General features: G+C 37.2%; 1 protein-coding gene across 10 annotated transcripts in view; it reads right to left on the minus strand.

Moving 5' to 3' along the window:
• The window catches only part of CHD9 (chromodomain helicase DNA binding protein 9), a 219,269-nt gene that overhangs the window by 11,485 nt on the left and 183,431 nt on the right, over window positions 1-24,353 (minus strand). For 4 of the 10 annotated variants that reach the window (XM_040253575.1, XM_040253576.1, XM_040253583.1 and 1 more), the window contains 12 exons: window positions 23,899-24,058; window positions 23,383-23,472; window positions 16,250-16,353; window positions 15,636-15,753; window positions 14,950-15,007; window positions 12,563-12,605; window positions 11,978-12,197; window positions 9,615-9,817; window positions 6,337-7,245; window positions 4,969-5,132; window positions 3,983-4,255; window positions 3,083-3,251 (listed from right to left, as the gene is read on the minus strand). In XM_040253575.1, the coding sequence (XP_040109509.1) occupies window positions 3,083-3,251; window positions 3,983-4,255; window positions 4,969-5,132; window positions 6,337-7,245; window positions 9,615-9,817; window positions 11,978-12,197; window positions 12,563-12,605; window positions 14,950-15,007; window positions 15,636-15,753; window positions 16,250-16,353; window positions 23,383-23,472; window positions 23,899-24,058 (2,511 nt within the window). The remainder of the gene's footprint in view (window positions 1-3,082; window positions 3,252-3,982; window positions 4,256-4,968; window positions 5,133-6,336; window positions 7,246-9,614; window positions 9,818-11,977; window positions 12,198-12,562; window positions 12,606-14,949; window positions 15,008-15,635; window positions 15,754-16,249; window positions 16,354-23,382; window positions 23,473-23,898; window positions 24,059-24,353) is intronic. The other 6 variants (XM_040253579.1, XM_040253584.1, XM_040253580.1 and 3 more) reach the window with 5 other exon arrangements.

Here is a 24,353-nt window from a genome sequence, read left to right on the forward strand (position 1 = left end):
TTGTAATGAGACTTATGATCAAAATAAAAGAAAATGTTTGTTTAAAAAAAAACACATACTTTTTTTTTTGAATTAAAAATACCACCCCACTTCTCATTTAGAAACCAGGAGAACTGCAATCCAGGCCTCTTTCAAGTTTTAACATGTCTCTTCAAAACTTTCCCTTGGATATCCACATATATTTTCTTTCGTCCCCTGTCAGAGAAGAAGCATGACTTTCCAATGTACGAGGCAAACCTTTCCACCTTTTTTGAATCCATTAATTCCTACTTTATCTATTAAGTATAAGTTTGCTTTACCATTTATCTTTGCTCTTTTGGTGCCAAAAAATCTTAATCTACATTAGATTTGTATCAACTTAAAATCATGGCCCAACACAAAAAATAAACTTATTTTGGCTTTTTCATAGCCTTCAAAACTTTTGAAACGTTAGTATCTGTCATGCTCCTCTTTTTCACAACAAACTTCACTCCTCAAATTCCCAAAGTCTGCCCCTGACCAGACTATTTAAGGTATTTTCCCCAAGATCACTAGTGTTTCTTGCCAGTTAAACACTCCTTATTTCAGTAGGCACTCCATAAAAAAAAGTTTGTAAGAGGTATGAATCAAACAGTTCCATGCATTCATTTTTTCCCAATAGATACATATTTTTAAACAGCTACGTACAAAGCACTAGGATGGTTCAAAGGTAAGACACAGTTCCTGTCCTTAAAGAGTACATCATCTAGAATACTCTTATGAGAGAAAATATTATTAAGAATGAAATGTTTGCTTATAATGGTTCAGCTTGTAGTGAGAAATACATTTTCAATCATCTGAGGAGAATCTGAGCAAGTCCTGTGTACTCATGAAAGACACTTCCCTTTCTTTCTTTTTTAAAAACAACAAAAACCCAGCTGCCTTAATTTCTTCTTAAGAGTGATTTTTACAAACATTATTGATTTATTTGGGGCTAGAATCCAAAATGGAAATTTTAACTTACTCTATTTCATAAAGCCTGTGTCTTTTGTAAGATGTAATTATAATAATATTAAAATTTTAAATAAATATCACTTTCTATTGAGTTCCTACTAGGTGTCATCATAAACTAGACTAAGTCTTACAAATGTCTTCTTAAATTACCAAAAACAGAGCAAACAAAACAGAGCGGTATTAAGCCAATTTAATAAATGTGATCAGAAATGTTATGTTGCAAGCCCAATGTCACAACAGTTGATAAATGACAGAATTCAACTCCAGGCTGTTTAGCTCTACCATCTTTTGATTACTATTCCAGGTGGTTTCTGGAATAAACTAAAGACTTATAATTTATGCTATTTTACTTTCTTTCATTAATTAATTTACACTACACAATATCTCTTCATTCAAAGCTTTTAGGTAAAATTCAGACGCATACTCATATAAACATAAAAGGGCTTAATATGAAGAATTACAATAGCATTTATTCAATATCCAATTCTAAAATCTATTTTTAACATCTGTTTAGCATCTAATTATGTGCCAAGTTCCATTCCAGTCACTTCACATGTATTATTTAATCTACCTAACAATGCTACCTTTCCTCTGATCCCACCCCTCACTTCACAAATAAGAAAAGGCTCAAAAATGTTAACAGATTTCCTAAAAGTCCTGTAAGAAGACAGAGCTAGATTTCACATTCAAGGGAATTTCCCTGGTAGTCTAGTGATTAAAACTTTGTGCTCCCAATGGAGGGGCATAGGTTCAATCCCTGGTTGGGGAACTAAGATCCTTCATACCGTGTTGCATGGCCAAAAGAAAAATTTCACATTTGCAATTATCAAGATGAATGAGATATAATTCTTAAATAATTTTATCTAGTTTTAATGTTTTGGCTTTTTAATATTTTGTATAGGTGCCAGTTAGCATTATAATTACTATTGACACTATTAAAACAGTATTATTTACCAAAGTATTACTTATAGGCAAAGGCTGTAGTCTTTGAAAGTCTTCAGCTGCAATAGTAATAAAATGTTCAGATGACAGAAGTTATCAATCCCACTCTATAGTTCTGGCATTATGAAGGTACAAGCAGCAGTATTATTAAACACACTTATGTTGGACAAAAAAATCCCAGAACTTATCTTCCCCATCTCTTCCCATTTTCTCATGGGAAAAAGAAATAATAACAACACTGCCCTTGTAAAGCACAATTTGGGGGATTTATACTTCAGTAAGAGAACTATGGCTCATTCATACTTGTCTGAAAGTCTAGTAATTAGAGAATTACAGTGAATGGTTAATGAAACTATGTGACAAAGTTCTGATGACTCTAATTCATTTTTTAATTATAATTTACAATTAGAAAGTGGTAACAGTAGCTACTGGAAACAGCAATCAATTTAACATCTATAATATAGCATTATTTTCCCAAATTTTAGGAAATTATAAGCACAGGAGTTTTGAAATGTTTTCAAGTATTGGATGGCAACTGAAATAGAGTCCTTAACTTTATGTACACAGAGGTACAAAGGAAATTCCAGTCATTCATCTGCTTTTAAGTGAAAAGATACATTTTTGTATGATTAGTATGTGTGGTCCATACATTTTAAGACTCAACTACTCTTAACTAAAATTCTCAATTGTTCATAGGACACTTTAGGAGGTACACAGACAAACTAAAATACAACTAGATCAACAGAAACAAAACAAATTCTCATGGATGGATTCCTCAGTACCTTTAGAGTACAGAACACATGGGACTAATTCAGTATTTAATAATTACTGATTCACATTGCCAAAAAGTTAGAACAAAACATGTCTCAAGGGGAGATATTATCATTGGTTTCAAAAAGTTAAGATTATCATGCAGACATTTGACTAGGTTATTTCTGTAATGCCTTTAAAGACAAAAATACAATCATTGAGAAGAACCAACTGTGGGCAGAATGTGCTTCCAAAGAAGAAATTTTGTGATATTTTAGAGCTTTCTTATAATAAAAGGGCTGTTTAAAGTATTAACAATCTTGTTCTTGCAAGTATTCTGTGAGTCAGTGAGGATTTAGGAAGGATTTAGGAAGAATGGACTATTTCATGCTGAGGCAGTGATTACTAGCATATTCACCTGGTAGTGATAGGGATTTGGGGAAACTGGCGAGGCTGCTCTCTGACGCACCTTGAAGGTCCCGGAGTCGAGTGAGGTACTGCTGCTGCCCAGGAGCACAGTCTTCACTGTCCAGTGGCCTTCTCTGAGCGAGCCCTTGCTTCTGAAATGTCAACTTCAAACCACCTTCCTGTTAAACAGATGCCATTATCAAGAAAGAAATGATTAAAATCATTGCAGTATAGTAAGAGAGATTTTTTACTTAGAAAAAGTGAGGTAAAAACCCTGAAAAATCAGTCACGTTCTCTTCTTGTTCATACATCAACTAGAGAAAAACATTTAATTAATTTCTATAATGAATATTAAAATTTCTATCTTTAAGTGAAAAAAAAATCTAGGTATTACATACACTTTTCTGAGCAAAACCAAACTTTTCATGTGACAAGTACATTGTAGCCCTTTCAGCAATTGACATATATCTGTGTACATTATTCACATGACATTTTAAGAGATATTACCCATGTTTTAGGCATCAATTCAGCTTCAAAATCATACTGAACAATGAAATGTTACTGATAACAAGGCATGCTAAATATTTAAAACAGAAAGTGCACTGACATACCATTCGAACATTATATAAAAGAACTAAATAATAAGAAATTGTCAGACTGTTTAAGAAAGCATCTTGATCAGCAGAAGGACTATTTTCAGAAGTATAGGTAGAGAAACATATTTAATGATGATCCCTCTAGTAGAATATTCAAGTTTAATAACCTGGATATCAAAAAGAAAAAAACAATCCAAATACCAGAAAACAAGTATGTGAAGGAAGTAAGAGTAAGAGCAGGCAGCCATTTGCAGGAAAAGCATGCTGCACACCGCAATCGCAATCAGGTCCTAGGGCAATAAAAATAAACATACGTCTTTGATTTTCACTGTAAACTCCTTTTCTCGTACATGCTTCTTCACCTTTGACATCTGTGCTGACTGATCATGTTCTTCTTTGACTGCAGCACCTGCAGGAGGGGGCGCGCTGGGCTCGCTATATTCTGTGGCTGCACCAGAGCTGTCCAGCAGCTTTGTGGTATAGAAAGAAGCCACTGCGTTGGCATCGTAACTTCTTCTAGCTGAAGGCCACTTCCCTTTCAGGACTGTTTGACAAATACTGTCCAGCCGGTTGATCATCACACGATCCTACAACAGCATGAACATCAAAGGGTAATTTCAATAATTGAGCCAGACCTTCAGGGATCACAGCTTTGATGGATTTATCCCTGGTACAATTTGTGTGTACTTGCTATGCATACATTTTCTCACATACATATTACAATTTTGTATAAATTTCCATTGGTGAAGTTAAAAAATATAAAGATATTTTGCTGTTCTTTTGTTTTTAAAAGAATAATACAGGGTCCTCATAAAAAATTCAAACTCAGAAGTATACAGAAGAATAGAGAGTTCTCTTCTCTCTCATTTCTAAAGTTAAGTACTCTTCTACTAATCCAGTCACATACTGGAGGAAGGAAGAACTGTCTGAGCTTCCATCATTATATGTACATGTACTTAAACATTTTTCTAAGTCACAACTGGTTTGTAAATTTTCTTAGAGAAGACCCACTTAAAAGCACTTATTTCATAAAGAAGCATCTGAATTGTATGTGAACATAAGCAGTCATTATCTTTTCTTCTGAATATTCTAAGGTTGAGAACCATATACATCTAAGGACATAGATCTAACAGAGTAATAGTTGACAGTAATAGTTGTTACTTTTAATGCTAACACCAAATGGTCATCCCACACATGATAGTGACTCCTTTTTCCTACATAATAAGAATATCTACCATTAAAGACAGACAGAAAAATATCTTTAAAAATGACCTGTATCAGCAAGAAATGATTTACTTACCTTTGGCCAGTATGATGCTGCCAGCATGTATCCACCCTGTAGGATGTAAGCAGACTCTGCGGTCCCGTTGTTCATCTGGAAACTATCCTGGGTCTCATCCTGGGTAGTGCTCAGTGATGCGACGCTTTCTTCATCGTAGGCTTTCATGTGAGGGGTACCTTCTGCTAAGAATAATTATGACCAATTATAATTGTTTTAAAGACTGAGTAACACAATTTTGCATATACTTCTCAAGTTATAGAATTTGCATATACTTCCCTAATTATATAGGATTTGAAAATGAAAAGTTGAGAAGTAAAAAAAAAAATCACCTAGAATACAATAAAGTACTCATTATTTTTAAACTTATAGCGAAAGCTAAATAAGTGGCATTACGGAGTTTGAAGGAAAAGGGTTAACCAAACATCCCTTTCTGCAAGAAGATCTGACCTCTGGTAACTCTCTAGGTCTATTTCCCTGAAAACACATACACTCGTGATTGGTAAACTCAGGAGTTTATCAATCTGGACTGGGAAGGGCACAAATATCTGCTGGGGAGGCTATCATTCTTTCAGGAGGGAACTCGTAATTGGGCATGTCCTGTGTGAAAACCCAGAAAGTCATGCTTGTGGAGTTGTTATAGGAGATGCTTGCTATTGTGGGTGTCAGGATGGCTCCTATGCCCATTTGAAGATGTAAAGACTCATTCTTTACAGTCTTCCTTAGTGGCTCAGACGGTAAAGAGTCTACCTGCAATGTGGGAGACCTGGGTTTGATCCCTTCGTCGGGAAGATCCCCTGGGAAAGGGAATGGCTACCCACTCCAGTATCCTTGCCTGGAAAATCTCATGGATGGAGGAGCCTGGCGGGCCCCAATCCACGGGTAGCAAAGAGTTGGACATGGTTGAGTGACTAATGCACTCACACTCACATTTCCTTACACCTGAGCTGTAAGACTGCAACAAGGACACCCGCAGAAGAGGACCACCTACGACTACTCTATGGACAGGCTGGAGTTCCTCCGCTAGACCTGTATGAGTAGGGCCAAGCAGGGTCTTATTAGTTGGACTGGTGTCTATTATAAAATTATTATCTTTATTTGCTCACTGATGAACTTGTTTTAGGAAAAATACAATACTAAATTTAAGGCAATCACAAAGAAATAAAATTACTGTGCCAAGTCTTTAATCCTCTGACTAACCCATTTTGCAATGTGAATACTGAATACAGAGTATGAACCAGTAATCTAGTTGCATTTTCAGCAGTCCTTTAAGAAAATCTGTACACGTAAAATTTAAACTAACAATTTTAAGCATGCTTAAGCAGTCCGAATCACTTCTCATTTGCATATGAAATGTCTTAAAATAGCAAAAGCACTTTATGCATATACCTCGCTTTTGGACTTCCTCTTCTTCACTGTCACTTTCTTCTGACGAAGATGAGGAGGAGGATGAGGAAGAGGAAGATGAGGATGAGGATGAAGATGATGCTGAAGAACAAGAGGAGGAGGAAGAGGAGCTAGAGCCTGATCGAGAGTGGGAACACGAAGAGGAGGAAGACGAGGAAGAAGATGATCTGGAAGAACAGGATGATCTCTCAGAATCAGAGTCAGAATCAGAACTAGACTCTGATCCTCTTTTGTGGACTCGCTGCTTCTTAGAAGCCGGATTTGGAGTTAGAGGCTCTGTTCTGGCTGCAACCATGCGTCTGTCTGTTTCACCTTTTCCACCAGATTTCTGGTCTCCAGTAGCCTGTGGTAAAACACCATTCTTTGGACTTACAGGCTCAGACTTTATTAGTGTCCTGGTTTCCTCAGAAGACATAGACTCTTCTTCAGAAGACTGAGGCTCCTCTTTAAGGTTTTCACTTTTAACTTTCACATCCTCTAGAATAACAGCTTTAGGATCTAGGAGCCTAGGTAGAGAGGTAAGAGGAGAAGCAGAAAGTGCTACTTGATATTGCTGTAAAAGTGGGGTAGAAGTCCTTGAATGAGCCATCTTACTTTGACTGTAGTTCCTCTGAGCGGCCATAAATGAGAGTTCAGGGTCCCGAAGAATGTGATAGTCTGTTCGGCTCACCCCGTGTTTAGCAGCTCCAATGAGCAAGTCCCTATCATGAGAGCCACATTCCCACCAGACTGGTAAGTCTGGATTTGGATGGCAAAGCTTCAAGCGCTCAAACAATTGTGGATGTCGGAGGGCCTGTTCCCTTACTTTCCTTAGAAGTTCAATGCGATATAAAGTCCGAGAAGCACGTTCTTCTGTGATAGGCTGGATAAAAATACTTGGATCCACCAATTCTAAATTGAGATAAAAACAAACATATTACCCTAAAAAATACTTCATTATAGGTTTAAAACAAATAATGCAACTTCTAAAATATATGTCTACTCAATATCATTGTATAGTTTCAGAATTTCATTTTAACAGTTTTAAATGAGGAGAAATTTAAGGTTTAGAAAGAAGTATTAATAACCATGTAACACATAACACTGGATCTAACTTTCAATTTAACTAGAAAGTTAAATAAAACATTAAGATTACTTTGGAAGTGTGTTAATATAACTAGGAAGAACTTTTAAGAAATTCTTTATGAGCTAATGTCATACTACTCCATTTTAATCAAAGAGAAAAGCACTCAAACTCACTTATAAATACAAATTAAAAGTTAAAATTAACATCCCATAAGCAAACTTAAGTCCGTATATTTTTAAGTGCACTTGACTCACAGGGACACCAAAGTCTTTCTTAAAATTTGATATAAACATAGGAACAACTGTCAAACAGTGTATGACTACTAGTCTGAGACAGTTCCATTTCAACATCAGACCACACTCTCTTCTTTTTGGTGGGGTCATATTTTTATCAGACTTCCCTGATGGCTCAGATGGTAAAGGGTCTGTCTACAATGTGGGAGACCTGGGTTCGACCCCTGGGTAGGGAAGATTCCCTGGAGAAGGAACAGCAACCCACTTCAGTACTCTTGCCTAGAAAATCCTATGGACAGAGGAGACTGGCAGGCTCCTCAGTCCATGGGGTCGCAAAGAGTTGGACACGATTGAGCAACTGCACTTTCTTTATCAGCAGAGATACTGGCAGTTGGGAAGTACTCAAAAAAAGATAGAAGTGTGTTGGAATAATGTAGAGACTACCTAAAGAGGTACTAATGGCCAGATTTGGAACAATCTGAACACCAGAATTAATACGGTCAGTATTGGATTATAACCTACAGAATAAAAAATAAACACTCATTTGAGTGAATATGAATATGAATAAATAATCGAGTAGACTAAGGAGAAAGAACAGCTTTTCCTTGCAGCAGAACTGCACAGTTAAAAACTGCCGCAGATAAGATCTACTAATGTTCACTAAAACCAACGGGTGAGAGTTTGAGGAGAATAGGATTTTGGTCTCAAAGTATCTTCTTAAGACATCTGCTAACTACAGGGGAGAACCTAATTTTACACAGGAGAAACGCAGCACAAACTACCTAAGCTTAACAAAGAATCAAGGGCTACTTCATCAGTAATAAGACACACTGACATCATGAGCCCCTTGATGTTAGGTTCTGAGAAAAACACAACATCAATTCTAAGTTATTCTTGCAAAAAAAAGGCATAACCTCAACACAATCATGTGAAAACACCAGACAAATTCAAACTGAAGGGTTTTTGGCAAAATTGATCAAAGGTATCAGGGTCATTAAAGACAAAACAAACAAACAATCCCAAACTGAGGAACTGTTACAGACTGCAGGAGGTGAAGGAAAAATAACAATGGAATACCACGTGGGCTCTGGGAACAAAAAAGGACATCAGTAGAAAAACAGATACAGAGAAGGCAATGGCAACCCACTCCAGTACTCTTGCCTGGAAAATCCCATGGACGGAGGAGCCTGGTAGCTGCAGTCCATGGGGTCACTAAGAGTCGGATACGACTAAGACTTCACTTTCACTTTTCACTTTCATGCATTGGAGAAGGAAATGGCAACCCACTCCAGTGTTCTTGCCTGGAGAATCTCAGGGACAGGATAGCCTGGTCGGCTGCCGTCTATGGGGTTGCACAGAGTCGGACACGACTGAAGTGACTTAGCAGCAGCAGCAGCAAGATGATTAGTGATACAAGATTTTAACATTACGGGAGGAAAAGTGAGGGATATACGAAAACTCCTCACCTGGGATTCAAAATCAATTAAATTGCCTGAGAATTAGCAGCTCTGATTAATTGCTCTTGTTTTGGTTCTGTTTTCTGAAGGCCTGGGTGGTTTTTCCTACTAAAATGTCTTTTGAATGGAGGCCTCATTTCTTACGAAATCATTTGTGCTAAATAAGCCCTCCAGCACAGTTCCTATCAGACGGACTGAAAATATAGGTTAGTTCTATTTATCAAAAGCTATCCTTTATTTTCCCACCCCTGACAATCATAAATCTAATTCTAAATAAAAACACTGACTATTTTCTCAAAATTAAATGTGCACCTGTATTCTCTTTAGCTCTCGTTTCAATAGTAGAATTAAGGAATAAAGGACTGTTAAGCAGTTTTTACTTACAATTCAGAAAAACTGGTGAAATGTTGAATTAGATGATACTGTATTAAAAAGCTGGGAATTTCTGAATTTTAGTTCTGTTTCTTTGATTGAAACAAAGGGAAAAAATTTTCTTATACATACCTTCTTTGGAAGGAAGACGACAAACCCTCCGACACATAGACATGAATGCGTACAGATATTTCTCCAAGCTATCGTCAGTTTTCTTATGTAGCCGAGCCATAGCCCTAAATTTTGTCCAATCAAACTGGCCTCTGTCAGGATCAAATACCACTCCAAATGTAGATACAACTCTGTAAAAATCAGCTTCTTCTCTCCTTGTCCATCTATTTTGAATTAAAGAAAAAGTCATATTGCTCATGAAATAATGTTAATGCTGAATATAAATGACTATTGTAAAATTCAAAAACATTTCAAGTACCTAACACTTTAAAAGATTAAATCCAGGGTTACTGCCTTATAAACACATTTAAAAATGCTAGTTGACTCATCTCTATCCATGCTTCTTTTCCTTCAGACAATAATGGTTTTTTGCATACTTAACTGTGTGAAAAAATATGTATGGGATACAAGAATGTATAAGACATGATGACCCTCCCTTTGAATAAAAGATAAAACATTTCAAACATATTTATAGTATAAGGTAGTATTTTATAGTTGTATGTATTATAGAAACCACAAGTTTAGGACAGCACAGAAGATGGAAGGATTTGTTCAAACTTGACTAACCAAGAAAGACATCACAGAGTTAACTGGCATTTGTTTACAGCTTAGATAAGACATGGAAAGGAAAAGATGAATGTTATTACAGGATCTTTTATCATTTTTAAAATGACTAGTTTTATTTAGGTAAGTGCTATATGAGTGCAGAAAACAAAGAATACTGTGAGCTAGTCTAGTGCAGGAAAAAACCAACAGAAGATAAAGAACCCATGCTGAACACTGAAGGGATAGTAGGGCCATGTATGGACCAAAGACTTAATAAGAATAGTTTTGGTGACAGAACAACTTAAGTAGAATATTGAATCAAGACTAAGTGGGGCATTCAGGCTGAGGAAATAGTAGTGAATAAAATTATAAATGCATGCTAAGGCCTAAACTAAAAAGACTCTTGAATTAAGGCTTAAGAAGTTAGACTTTATCCTTGTACGAAATAAAGGGCACTGAATATTATGATATTATGAATATTATGATAAAACTAAAACTTTAGGAAGATTATCTAAATCTTCCAGACTGAGGCAAAATGTTATGTGGCAGATTGAAGACAGCCACAAATTCTTTGCCACTCTTCCATTTGAGAGATGCAACTCATTTCCCTTAAATCATGGTTGGCCCTGTGATTCTTTTGGCCAACAGTAGGGTGGCAGCTGTGACACTCTAACTGCTGAGGCTGGGCCATAAAACCCTGCAACTTCAGCCTTTGCCATTTGGAATGCTCCCTCTTGGAAACTGCCTGCAATGAAGGAGACCCAGGTTTGATCCCTGGGTTGGGAAGATCCCCTGGAGAAGGAAATGGCAACCCACTCCAGTATTCTTGCCTGGAGAATTCCACAGACAGAGGAGCCTGGTGGGCTACAGTCCATGGGATCGCAGAGTCAGACGTGACTATACAACTAACTTGATTTTCAAACCCTTCCCACACTCTGGCCAACACCATGGGAAGCAGAAGAATCACCTGGTCAACCCACAGAATTGTGAGAAATAAAAAACTGATGTTGCTTTACATCACGGTGTTATGGGATGGGTGGTTATGCAAGGACAGATAACTGAAACAGTGTATTTACATAGGTGGCGGCATCTAGGATAGCTAAAATCTTAAATGTCAGAGTAAATTCTGGTTACAATGAATGTGCCTCAAGTGAAACAAAGGAACAATGATTTTACTTTCAGAAAAAAAATCCAAAGATCCAGGTTTAACAAGGAGGGCGGGTTATTGCTAAACTTTCTTATTCTTTTCCAGGGATTCTATCCTTTTTAAGAAGTTAAAGTTTTGGGGATGAGAGAAATGTGCCTGTCTTCCTAACAAGATCTCTTGCAAGAAGTTCTACTACTATTTATTTCCCTTTGACATCAGTAGCTTTAAGAGTTCATCCTCTGTAAAAAGCAGAGACAAACTTCTCTTTCATGAATTCTGTACTTCACTAATGCCATCATGTGAAATAAGACACAATGGAATTTATTTCATATAATTTAAAAATACATTTCATTTATAATTTAATTGTTGAGTTTTCACCTTCATTTCCCTTACACCTCACTGTTCATAAACATGAATTACACATAAAATAAGACCTAGTAACTATAAAATGCCATCTCTATTAGTTTAACCATCTTTGTGTGTGCATATGCACATGTGTGTGTGCATAAAGCATTTTGCTGTGACCAACTTTTACCTAGATATGTTTTTAACAAAGTAAGATAATCATAGCCTAAGAGACTTCAGAATGAATAGTATATTTAGATACTATATATTAAAAACTTAGTCTTACCTCTGCTGTCTTTCTATCTTGGCTGCCATTTTAGGGTTAAGGGTGGCTTCTTCATAAAGAGGCTGCATAACACTGGCAGGCACAGGGAAAGTAGGTTGTATCTGCTGGATTTGTCTGTTTTTATTGGTACGCTGATATGCAGTAATGAGACGCCTCAAACGGGTAGTTAAAGCTGACTGAGTAGGCCAATAAATTTTATCACCCTCCATCAGCTGACCATCTACATTTAAAGAAACTCATGTCAATTAAAAAAAAAACACACACAACTAAAAAAAAAACACACACAAAAACTAAATAGATACTATCATGAAGCTCACAAAAACAGCAAAATTTCCTTACTTTTTTCTTTTAATCCAATTAAGTGAAACGCAAAAACAAATCTCTTTTAAAAACTCTTTAATTAGAGCTCTAAAAACTAAAAATATTGTTAAACTTTCAATCAACTATGTTTTATAATGATTGCAACTGTAAATAAATTTCATGTACATTTGAAATATATAATAGTGTACTAGTTTACTTATCTCACGGTATCATGGGAATGCTAATTTACAGTAATACTAAAAGAAAGAAAGAAATGTTATTTACCTCCATCTGCTATAACAAGATCTCCTGGTGAGGAAACATCATCCTTTCAAAAGAAAACAGAAATCTGTCACAGGGAAACTGGGTCAAGATACAATAAGAGAATCGATTTTGTTTATAATACTTTGTTTTGCAATAGAATTTTAAAAATCTATTTAAACTAAAAAAACCCAAACCAACCCATTTCCACCTCATCTCTAACTCCAGCCTCTGGCAAGCACAATCTGTTCTCTTTATCTATCAATTTAGTTTAAAAATATGTTCTTTTTTAGATTCCACATATTAAGAGAGCACACAGTATTTGTCTTTCTCTGACTTATTTCACTTAGCATAATGTTCTCAAGGTCCATCCATATTGTTGCAAATGAGAAGATTTCAGTCTTTTTAAAGACTGAATAATGTTCCATTGTATACATATACACATAAACATATACATGAAAATGTGTGTTATGTATATTTATCTCTCACAATCTCTTCACCCATTTTTCCATCAATTGACACTTAGGCTGTTACCACATCTTGGTTATTATAAATAATACTTGAAACAACATGTGATGGGGGTGCATATATCTTTTCAAATTTGTGTTTTTCTTTAAAGGCTAAGTACCTGTAGTCTGGCTGCTGGGTCACATGACGATTTTTTAAGGAACCTCTATACTGTTTTCCATAGTGACCACACCAATTTACATTCCCGCCGACAGTGTGCCAGGTCTCACTTTTCTCTGCACCCTATCCTTGTTATTTCTAATCTTTTTGGAAACAGTCCCCTGCTTACCAAGGCCATACCCTTAGCCCTAGTGGGGACAGGATCCTTCCCTGGGTGCTGTATCTCAGCCTCAGGAGCAGTGCCTCTTCTTACATTCTTTAGGTTCTCAACACTTCTTTCTAGTCTGTCTCTCATTATTTCAATTCCTCTATCACAATCAGTAAGTCTTTACGTCAAGCTTGCCCTGTTGAAATTACTATGTAGTTTCTCTCTTTTTGGCTCAAACTGATTCATCTATGCTACATTATGGATAATTTCTTCTATATTGTAAATAATTTCTTCTTTCATGAACTGTGTCTAATTTGCTTCTCCAGCACAAGGTTTAACTTATTTGTTGAGTTTTAAATTTCAAGGTCAATATTTTCCACTTCTAAAGTTACATATAATTCTCCTTCACATGTCCCTTTTAAAATCATATGCTTTCTTTTGTTCTTAGTTCTTTCTTTAATGTGTTTAATCAGTAAAAAATTTATTTATTTTCTATTTCAGGAGATCTATTATTAGAAATTCTTAGAGATCTAATCTTGTTCTTTGTTGTATTTGCTAACATACACTCATGGTGAAGTGTTCCTCATAGATGAAGTTTGGGATCTTGACCTTATTTCATGGAAGGCTTTTATCTTTAGGAAGCAAATATAATCTCAACTGAAGTTGTTTCTTCTATTAGTTCTTTATCTTTGTTTGTTTTCTTTCACCAGGTACTTCAAGTGTATTACCAGCTTGGGATCTCTTTTTATATTACATTTTTTGTCTTGAGAATTCCTGAACCATGCAGATTAAATTAAAAAAAAAAAAAATCAAACCATAAACTCAAGAAAAGGTAGGCGTATGGTTATGAGTTCTCAGGGGAGATAATTTTCTTCTTACCTGAAGCCCACGCTGAGATAAATTTCTATGTTTTTATGTGCAATTTGGCAGAAAGTACTACCCTTTAAGGGTTCTGATTTTACTGGATATCATTCTCACTGGTACATACTGGCCTAAACCTCATCTTTCTTCCTCATGTAGGCACCACAGCAATATCCCATTCCCCTGGCAACCAAGGCCAGCAAATCCTACCTGACAGCCATAGCACTTTTAGTCTTTACTATGTTCTCAAAAATACTGGAGAAATTCCTCTCCTCTTTTAATATCATTTCTCCAATCCAACAGATTATTTTCTGTACTTTCAACAACTCTTTTTCTTCCTTTTGACTTTCTATAAATAGAACACTTAGAACTGTGCTTTAGCAGCTCAAAATTCCTCTAGGCTCTACCCTCTATTTCAAACTGTTTTATGGAGGCACAGTTTCTACCTGTTGCTGTGTACCTTTAGTATCTAGTTTTCACTCTGCTTTGGGATTTTGTTCCTAAACACTGTGTTTTTTGGTTCCTAGCAGTGTAGCATGTTGGCAAGTTCCATTTCATCCATATGTCCAAACCAGTCCCAAGCTTGTCTAGAAGGGGAGATCAAGCAGATTCTAAATGCTTATTTGTGATGTCTGGCAACCTAAGCTGGTCACTAACTTCTGAGAAATGATGCATAATAAAAACATATGAAGGAAAAACACACAAAAGAAAAAGCAAACAAAAGAAAACATGGATAACTAGAATTGATGACTTAAAAACATGATCCAAAGCATACCTCTATATCATCTTTAAAGATAGCTGGGGCAGGTTTGTATTCTGGATCTTCCACATCCCTGTTAAATACCAACAAATGCCATAATTATTGTTCCCGAACTTCAAATTTACCTTGGCTGGACAAACAAATGGGGTAGTGTTGGAAAGACTTTTTAATATGTTTTAAAGGTCAGACTGAAGTCTCTGTTCTTTAGCCAGAGGAGCTCAAGTCTATTAGCATGAAGGCAATTACATGGCAAGTCAGAAGAACGCTAGTTCTAATTTACTCTAATTACCCCCAAGTTCACTTATAAATGTGATATTAATCTTAACATAGTCTCCTACTTTTCGCTTTCGGTGAGAAAAGAAACAGGTATAATGAACATCATATTTCTCTTCAATTGTGTATGCTTAGCCTTCTTCTTCCCTCTTACACCTTCAAAATTTTATGGTCTTAATTGCTGTGACTACCAAGAATGGACAAGTGAAGAACTCATCAAATGAATGGGTGTGGGGAAGTTCCAGTCTCTTTCTTCATTTACACTCTGTTTGACAAGTGCTGATTTATTAGACTATCATTAGCTTGTTTGGATTGTAAACTCCAGAATCTCTTACTACTACTTTATTTAAAGAGAAACATCACTGACATAGAACATGCTGATGTTGACAGAGATATACAGAGAACTCATGCTTCTGAAATGCACGTACCCATCCATATAATCATTTGCCCTCTGTTCTGCAGCAACTGCTTTCTCATCAGGTTTTCCCACTCTTTCCAAGAAGCACAATGCTGGGTCTGCTCGGATAGTGTTATACTTTTCATAACCTAGAGGGACCACCAATTTTGTAAGTAAAAAGGATAAAAAAAAAGAAAAACACATATGTAAGTATTTCTCATATTTATGATGGGTGATGTTCCTGGACTAAAGGGACCGTATATTAAAATGATACAGGTTAAACATTTTCTAGAAATTATCACAAACATTTCATGGTCTGACAATAAGTATATTTAGGAATCTAGATTAAATTTATCAGTTAAACTGCAAAAGAGGAAAAATTGATCACATGCAACAAATCTCACATAAAAACTCTTCCTGAGAGGGAATGTTACATGAGACATGTCCGGGAGAAGCAGTTTATATATGCCACCCACTCATAACAAAATGTAGTGACTGATGCACAGTTTGAGAGTGCATGCTTTATATAGTGTGTTCAATGGGTGTTACTGAAATAAAGCTGTAAGTGGAAATCAATAAATTAAGACATAGCTGACTTAACAGTACACAGAGATGAAGACTCTACCTATCTTACTTCTCACTTACCATGTTTAAAAACTCCAATGAGGAGTGACTTATCAGCATCAAAATCCCACCACTCAGCTGGAACTTCTGAGTGGTCTGGTTCTGGGACCCAAACATCAATGTCACTTAAAAAAAAGCATGATATGACTTTATGAGTTACTATAAACAAGTCTAAAAGGAGGCAAAATTTTACACAGCTTCTAAAAAAGCATTGTGGTTTTTAACAAAAAAAGGATATAACTATTACTTCCCACAATTATCACCAATTAAAATTATATATATAATTTATAATTAAAATTATAAAACTGCACAATAACTACAAAGATATCATAAAATGAATTAATACTCTTAAGCACAACAGAAAAAGTAAGTTTCAACAGGTTTACTTTATCCTTAAGGAATAATATTCTTTCCACTGATTTCCTTCAGTTACAGAAAAAAAGGTTCTATCTGATTATGTCAGCAAACAATGTGGCCAAAATCATCTGGTTCAAATATTTTATTTTGTATATGAGGAGACTGAGCCCCTAAAAAAGCAAATCAATTGCTCTACGCTGTAAAACAAGTTATGTCTTTCTTAGACTACTATTGCTAGGAATAGGAAATCAATCCTGAATATTCACTGGAAGGACTGATGCTGAAGCTGAAGCTCCAATATTTTGGCCCCCTGATGCGAAGAGCCCACTCATTAGAAAAGACCCTGATGCCAGGAAAGATTGAGGGCAGGAGGAGAAGGGGACGACAGAGGACGAGATAGTTGGATGGCATCACCGACTCAATGGACATGAGTATGAGCAAGCTCTCGGAGATGGAAGGACAGGGAAGGACAGGGAAGCCTGGCGTGCTGCAGTCCATGGGGTAGCAAAGAGCTAGACATGACTGAGTGACTGAACAGCAACAGCAACAATTGCTAGGAAGTCACACTGAAAAATGAAGCACTGCTTATAACTAGAGAAAAATGCAAGTTTTTGATTAATAATTTGATGAAACCACTCAAAGTGCTATTTTTATGCTGTTTATAATACCATGCCACAAAATGATAATATGATAAGTTAATAAAAACACAATGATAAAGCCATGATGCTCTGGTAATTTGGTGGTTTTCACTAATATAAAGCAACTACAGCACTTATAATTTTATAAATATAACTTTCTCTTCTTTTATCACTTGAAATTATCATTTTCCCAGAAACATTCTGTGAGTAACACACCTCTAAAGTAATATATACCTCTGAAAAGGGAAAGATGCCATGCATAAAAGGACTGAAATGTTCACTTCTTTACCACAGAGATTCAAGCCACTGTCTCCTTCAGCCTAGCACAGAGTTAATAATGTTTGATAAGGATTAGCAAATATCACTAATTTTTATATAAATATATGTCATTCTTTTATTGCATTCAACAGCCAAAGGGGCAGAGATTGAATAGGGCTTGCCTAGTAGCTCAGCTGGCAAGAATCTTCTTGCAATACAGGAGACCCCAGTTTGATTCCCGGGTTGGGAAGGTCTCCTGGAGAAGGGATAGGCTACCCACTCCAGTATTCTTGGGCTTCCCTAGTGGCTCAAAGGGTGAAGAATCCACCTGCAATGCAGGAGACCTGAGTTCGATCCATGTGCCAGGAAAATTCCCTGCAGGAGGGCATGGCAACCCACTCCAGTATTTTTGCCTGGAGAATCCCCATGAACAGAAGAGCCTAGTAGTCTATACTCCAGCAGGTTGCAAAGAGTTGGACACGACTGAGTGATTAAGCACAGCATAATACCCCAGGGAATCAAAATTCTACTTGAGAATTTCTCTATGAAATTGATGAATTATCAGTTTTCAAAGAATCACAGATATGACTTAAAGATACAACACATAAAAAACCCCACAAATTTAGTTGCCTTTCATCTCTTCATCTTAGCATCATAAATTTTATAAATTAACAAAGGACTATGGATGTAAGTTGTGTGACAAAAGTTCATCTATAAGTTGGTTATCTTTGGGAACTCAAAATAAACTTTCATACAGATATAAAATAAGTGATCAGTGTTTCTGGTCTGGTTCACAAGAACCTAATACTTAAACACTAATATAGTTGAAATAAAAGACACTGACAATGAAAAAGAAAGAGTTATAAATTTAATAAGTAAATAAAACATAAGGAAATAACTTTTTATTTTTCATGTTTTGCCAGGAGACTGAAAGACATTTTTCAGCATTCTAAAATGCACATCTCATTATATCTTATTTTGCTTAAAAACAGAAGTGTCACAATCACAGTATTTTTTAGTTTAGTGCAGAAAGAGGAAGAGAGGTTTTCCTGTGATATGGCAAAAGCTGAAAAACAGATGAGAAAAAATACAGTTAAAGAAGAGATTTAGTTTTGATTACACTCCTGGTCAGGATTAATCAAAGCAGAAGCACAGAATGATAAAGGAAAAAGAGGAAAGAACGCTGGAGACAGGATACCCAAAGGGGAATTATCAAGTGGGTCAGATACTGTATTTCCCTATACAAACCAGCAGGTGGCACTCTAAGCTCAAATCACTGACATCTGAGGTGGAAGGTTTTTTCCTTCTTTTGAAGAGTTAAGGAGGCTTCCCTGATAGCTCAGTTGGTAAAGAATCTGCCTGCAATGCAGGAGACTCCAGTTCAATTCCTGGATTAGGAAGATCCCCTGGAGAAGGGAAAAACCTACCCACTCCAGTTTTCTGGCCTGGAGAACTCCATGGACTGTATCCATGCAGTTCTGAAGAGTCGGACAGGACTGAGTTACTTTCACTTTACAGACTTCCCTGAAGCTCAAACGGTAAAGAATCTGCCTGCGATACAGGAGACCAGGGTTCTAGGGTGGGAAGTTCCTCCAGAGAAGGGAATGGTAATCCACTCCAGTATTCTCGCCTGGAGAATTCCATGGGCAGAGAAGCCTGGTGGGCTACAGTCCGTGGGGTGACAGAGTCAGACACGACGGAGTGACTAGTAAAGGGCACTCAGTATATACCTCATGGTTTAAATGTGCCCTGTGCATGTTAAGTGTTCGTAAACTGCTGGGGAAAGGAATACAATAAGGTGCATATACTCCTGTTGTTAATGTCTACAATCTCTTGCATAAAGCCTCTGACTTCCCCTGGCCAGATCATCCATTCAAAATAGATTTAAACAGTATTCACTAGGTGCTAACAATGGCAATAATAAGATAGACAGATCCCTGCCCTTTTGAAGAAGTATCTGCAAAACTTCTTCAATACCTGTGATGAGTGCTGTGACAAGGCACCCAGTTGAGAAGACAGGGAGGCTGATTTGATGTTGCCTGAGGAGTAAGAGAGAGAGAAGGGAGGAAAATGGGAAAGAGAATGTTTCCCCAAGAATGCAAAGGCCTGGAGGCAATGAGGGAGTATGTTGAGATACGTTAAAATCCAAATAAAACCCAAATGAGAAACCAGTGAAGGAGAGAATAATGAAAGAGGATAATTCAAAGATCACAGTTCCTAGGAAATCACAAGGGGGTTGAATTCAATCAGATCAAAGAAAAAGAGGAGCCGATCAGTCAACAACAAATTATATTTACTGATTGTTACTATTTCCCAGGTTCTTGGGGCTAGGAATACGATAATCAATAAGACAGATAGCAGATGTCACCTTCAGTCAGCTTAAACTGTACTGACAGGAGAAATACGATTTAAAAATAAATACAATTTTTAATACTAGTAGGCATCATGAATGAGAGAAAATAAGGTTAAGTTATAGTCAGTGACCAGTGGGCTGCTCTAGCTAGAGTGGGCAGGGAAGGCCTGTCTGCAGAGGTGAAACCTAAGCTGAGACCTGCATGATGGGAGTAGGCACTTCTGTGGAAAATGAGGGGAAAGAGTATTGGGAAACAGCACAGAATGAGCCTAACATGCTGGAGGAACATTGTGGATGAAGGACAGAGTGGAGGTAGAAGGCCCAGACTTATGTAGGTCACTACAGGATAGGTCTTTATTCTAAGAGAAATGAGAAGGTTCTAAGAAGAGGAGTGCCTTGGCCTGATTTTTGCTTTACAAAGATCACTCTGGTTTCTGTATCAAGGTACAACTGTAGAGAGGCAAAAGATGTAAAAATGGGAATTCCCTGGCAGTCCAGTAGTGGTTAGAACTCTGTGCTTCCACTGCAGGGGTCCTGGGTTCAATCCCTGGTTGGGGAACTAAGATCCTGCAAATTGTGGGGCTGTGCCAAAACAACAAAAAAATCCAACTACTCTGGTGGTGCAGAGGTTAAAGTGTCTGCATGCAATGTGGGAGACCTGGGTTTGATCCCTGGGTCGGGAAGATCCCCTGAAGAAGGAAATGGCAACCCACTCCAGTATTCTTGCCTGGAGAATCCCTTGGACGGAGGAGCTTGGTGGGCTACAGTCCACGGGTCGCAAAGAGTCGGACATGACTGAGCGACTTCACTTTCACTTTCACTTGAAAAAGAGGCAAAGAGACTCAATAAGGAGGCCATTGCAAAAGTCTAAACATGAGATAATGGTGGCTTGGACTAGGGAGTCAGAGCAAAGAGTGAAAAAGTGCTCAGACTTCGCATATACTTTGTCAAGCTAACAAGTCTTCCTGTAGGGTTTGAGGAGAAGAGAATAATCAAGAATAATACCAGAGCAACTGGGTGGTAGATTTACTAGGATGGAGAAGGCCCGAATGTGGGAAGGTGGGGAGGGAACAAAAGGAGACAAGATTTGGAAGATGCAGGGGAAGACTGAGATGTTAATCAGATATTTCAAGTGGAAATGTTTGAGGCAGCTGCTTTAGACTTTGGAGCTGAGGGGAGGGGTCTGGGATGAATATGTAAAGATAACAGTCATCTGTGTATAGATCATATTTGACATGATGAGGCCGCATAAGTTCACCTAAGGAGAAAGAACAGGCAAGAAAGCAAGCTGAGGACACCACTCTTGACCAATCCAACGTCTGGAGCTCTATCAGGAGCTGCTGTCATTCAGTCTCTCAGCCACATCTGACTCTTTGCGACCCTGTGACCCTGCCAGGCTCCTCTGTCCACGGGATTTTCCAGGCAAGAATACTGAAGTGGGTGGCTATTTCCTTCTCCACGGGATCGTCCTGACCCAGGGATCGCACCAGCGTCTCCTGCATTAGCCGATGGATGCTTAAAAGCTGAGCTACCTGGGAAGCCTCTATTAGAAGAGTAAGAGCTAGCAAAGGAAAATAAAAAGAGCAACGAGGAAAAAAGAACCACCAGGTGGGTGTAGTAGCATGAAGTCTCCTGAAGACCTCATTTCAAGAAGGGAGAAACAGAGTAAGTTCAGAGACATCTAAACTTCACACTGTAGGTTATTAGTGGCCTTACTAAAAATCATTTCAGTCAAAGAGTGGAGATATAGGATTAACTGGAACAGGCTGAAGAGAAAATGCAAAGCAAAGAGGTATAAGATTATCACCCCACACAGTTCTCTATTTTTGTGAAGGACAACAGAGAAATGGATTAGAAGGATGTATGTATATTATAGTAGGTTTTTGGTTCTTTTTAAAGTGAATGATATTAAGGAATGCACATATGCCAAGAGCATGATTCATTAAAGAGTAGGGGAAATGATGATTCAGGAAACAAAGGTGTAAAATCTTTAAATAGCGGGACACATATGACAAGTAGAACTGAAGGTGGCTCTTGTCTGTTTCTATTTTCTTCATGAAATATATACCAAAGTCATTATTGGAGGGGATGCTAGTAGGATAGGAAGATGGTTTGAGGAGAGAGGTATGGAATGGTCCTCTTGAAGAACTGGTAAATGAACTTTCTGGTCATGTTGGTTAAACAGCTTATTTGTCTTTAATGATCATAAATTTGAAGTGAGTCATTTGGCAGAGTTTGTGTTATTTTCTCCAGCAACATTCAACTGCTCAGATATAGGCAAAAAGGTAAATGGATTTTTAGGTTTAACATGAATTGGGGTTGTGTCAAGTATGTGTCAAGAACAGAGGGAAAAGCAGGCAAAGAATTTTAGTGAGTACAGTGCTGGACTACAGAATGCTTATTTATAATGAGGAAAGTGGGGGATGAAAGTGATGATGAATAGTAAGTGGTAACACGGGGACACCAACACCATGATGAAACTAGAGAATTACAGTTTTAGGGCTTAGAGATGGCAGTAAGAGCCCTAAAACTTAAGTTTCCTCCCTCTTACTACAATGAGGGACTCGTGCATCCTCATGTGATCCATCCAATAGTTGGTCTCTCAGATCCTTGACCTTTACATCATCTTTTTTTTCTCTCTCTACCACAGCCACACATGCACACAGTCATATACTTAATCTTACCATCACCAATAGCAGCATTATCTCTTCAAACTGAATTCTACCTGTCAGTTCCTTCCAACTCAATTAACTTGGGTACTTTTCACTATAATTCTCTAGCTTCATCATGATGTCCCCCATCTTACCACTTACTATCCACCATCACTTCTTCCCAAGTTTCATCCCCCACTTTCCTCATTATAAATAAGCATTCTGTAGTCTAGCACTGTACTCACTAAAATTCTTTGCTGGCTTTTCCCTCTGTTCTACACACATGACATAACCCCAATTCATGTTAAACCTAAAAATCCACTTACCTTTTTGCCTATACCTAAGCAGTTGAACATTGCTGGAGAAAATCACACACGCCCTGCCAAATGACTCACTTCAAACTTGTGATCATTAATCTCAAATGTGATTAAACACAAATAAGCTATTTAACCACCACGACCAGAGAGGGCTTCCCTTGTGTCTCAGCCAGTAAAGAATCCACCTGCAATGTGGGAGACCTGGGTTTGATCCCTGGGTTGGGAAGATTCCCTGGAGAAGGGAAAGGCTACCCGTTCCAGTATTCTGGCCTGCAGACTTCATGGACTGTATAGTTCATGGGGTCGCAAAGAGTCAGACATGACTGAGCGACTTTCACTTCACATGGTAGTAGCAAGCTACTGCTACTGCTATTTTCACTCTTCTTATAATTTTCGGTGACAGAGCCAACAACGAGATTATTGACGAAAGGCAACAAATTGACGAGGATTACTCTAAATTTGGTAGATTTTCCTTTCTGTGAATTTCACTGAATAAAGAGCCACTTAATATACAATTTCCTAGTCATTTAACTTTTGCCTCATCATATTGCTAAAAACTAAATATAAACATGTTATTTACCTTGCATCAACTCCATCAAAAACTTTCTGACACTCATTTCCAATGACTTCTTGCTTTAGATAATACAGCATTCTTACACGAAGCAAAACTCTAAAAATGAAGTGAAAAAATAAAAAGATATTAATCATCATTAAAGAAAATTCATCCATGGGGTTAAAATTAAAAAAGAATTTGTATACAGAATTTTTATAATGAAATAATAATAATTACTTCTGATAAATTAACCCCATTACTACCATATATATATAATAGGTTTCTCCAAAATCTTCACAATCATCATTATTTAAGAGCCAAGAAAGATATAACGAGATCACATGGAGGTCAGTTTTCTCTCTCTGTTGATGAAAAGTGGCACAAGAGGTACCATGATTTGCTGAAGGACACCTTGTAAGATTAAGATTAGGATTGGTCCTAGACCACACTGTCTCTGTACTCCAAATCAGCATGCTTTAAGATTGTTAAAATTCAAAAAAGTAAACTCTTAATGAGTTGTGTTGAAAATACCCTACTACCTACTTATTACAGTGGTGTTTTATATGTTTTTTGTAGCCTTCATCTTGAAGTAGTTGCTCAGGATTGTATTTTCGAAGCCATTCTGCTTTTTGTATATCAAATGAGCTTGTTTGAGTCTTTACTTTCTTCCCTTTTCTACCTCTTGGTACCGGGGCTGACAGGCCTGTTGAAATGAGGACAGGTGAAATCAGGGATAATTTGTATAAAGATTTTCAGTTTGAAACATTTTTATAATACAAGCAACTTCTGGAGGCTTTCAGAGGTCTGTGGAGGCTATACAGAGATCTTTGAAATGTTAATGGTATCAACATTAACTCAATTACAAGATAAGTCAATACAATGACTCCACACATAACACAATTTCTGCCAAACACCCAATTTAATATCTCTAATTAATCATCCTGATTACCCCTATATTCCAAAACATTTTTTTTCTAAATGTAAAAACTGAAAGATCA

This window comes from Oryx dammah, unplaced genomic scaffold (genome assembly GCF_014754425.2).
Source record: "Oryx dammah isolate SB20612 unplaced genomic scaffold, SCBI_Odam_1.1 HiC_scaffold_13, whole genome shotgun sequence".
Lineage (NCBI taxonomy): Eukaryota > Metazoa > Chordata > Mammalia > Artiodactyla > Bovidae > Oryx > Oryx dammah.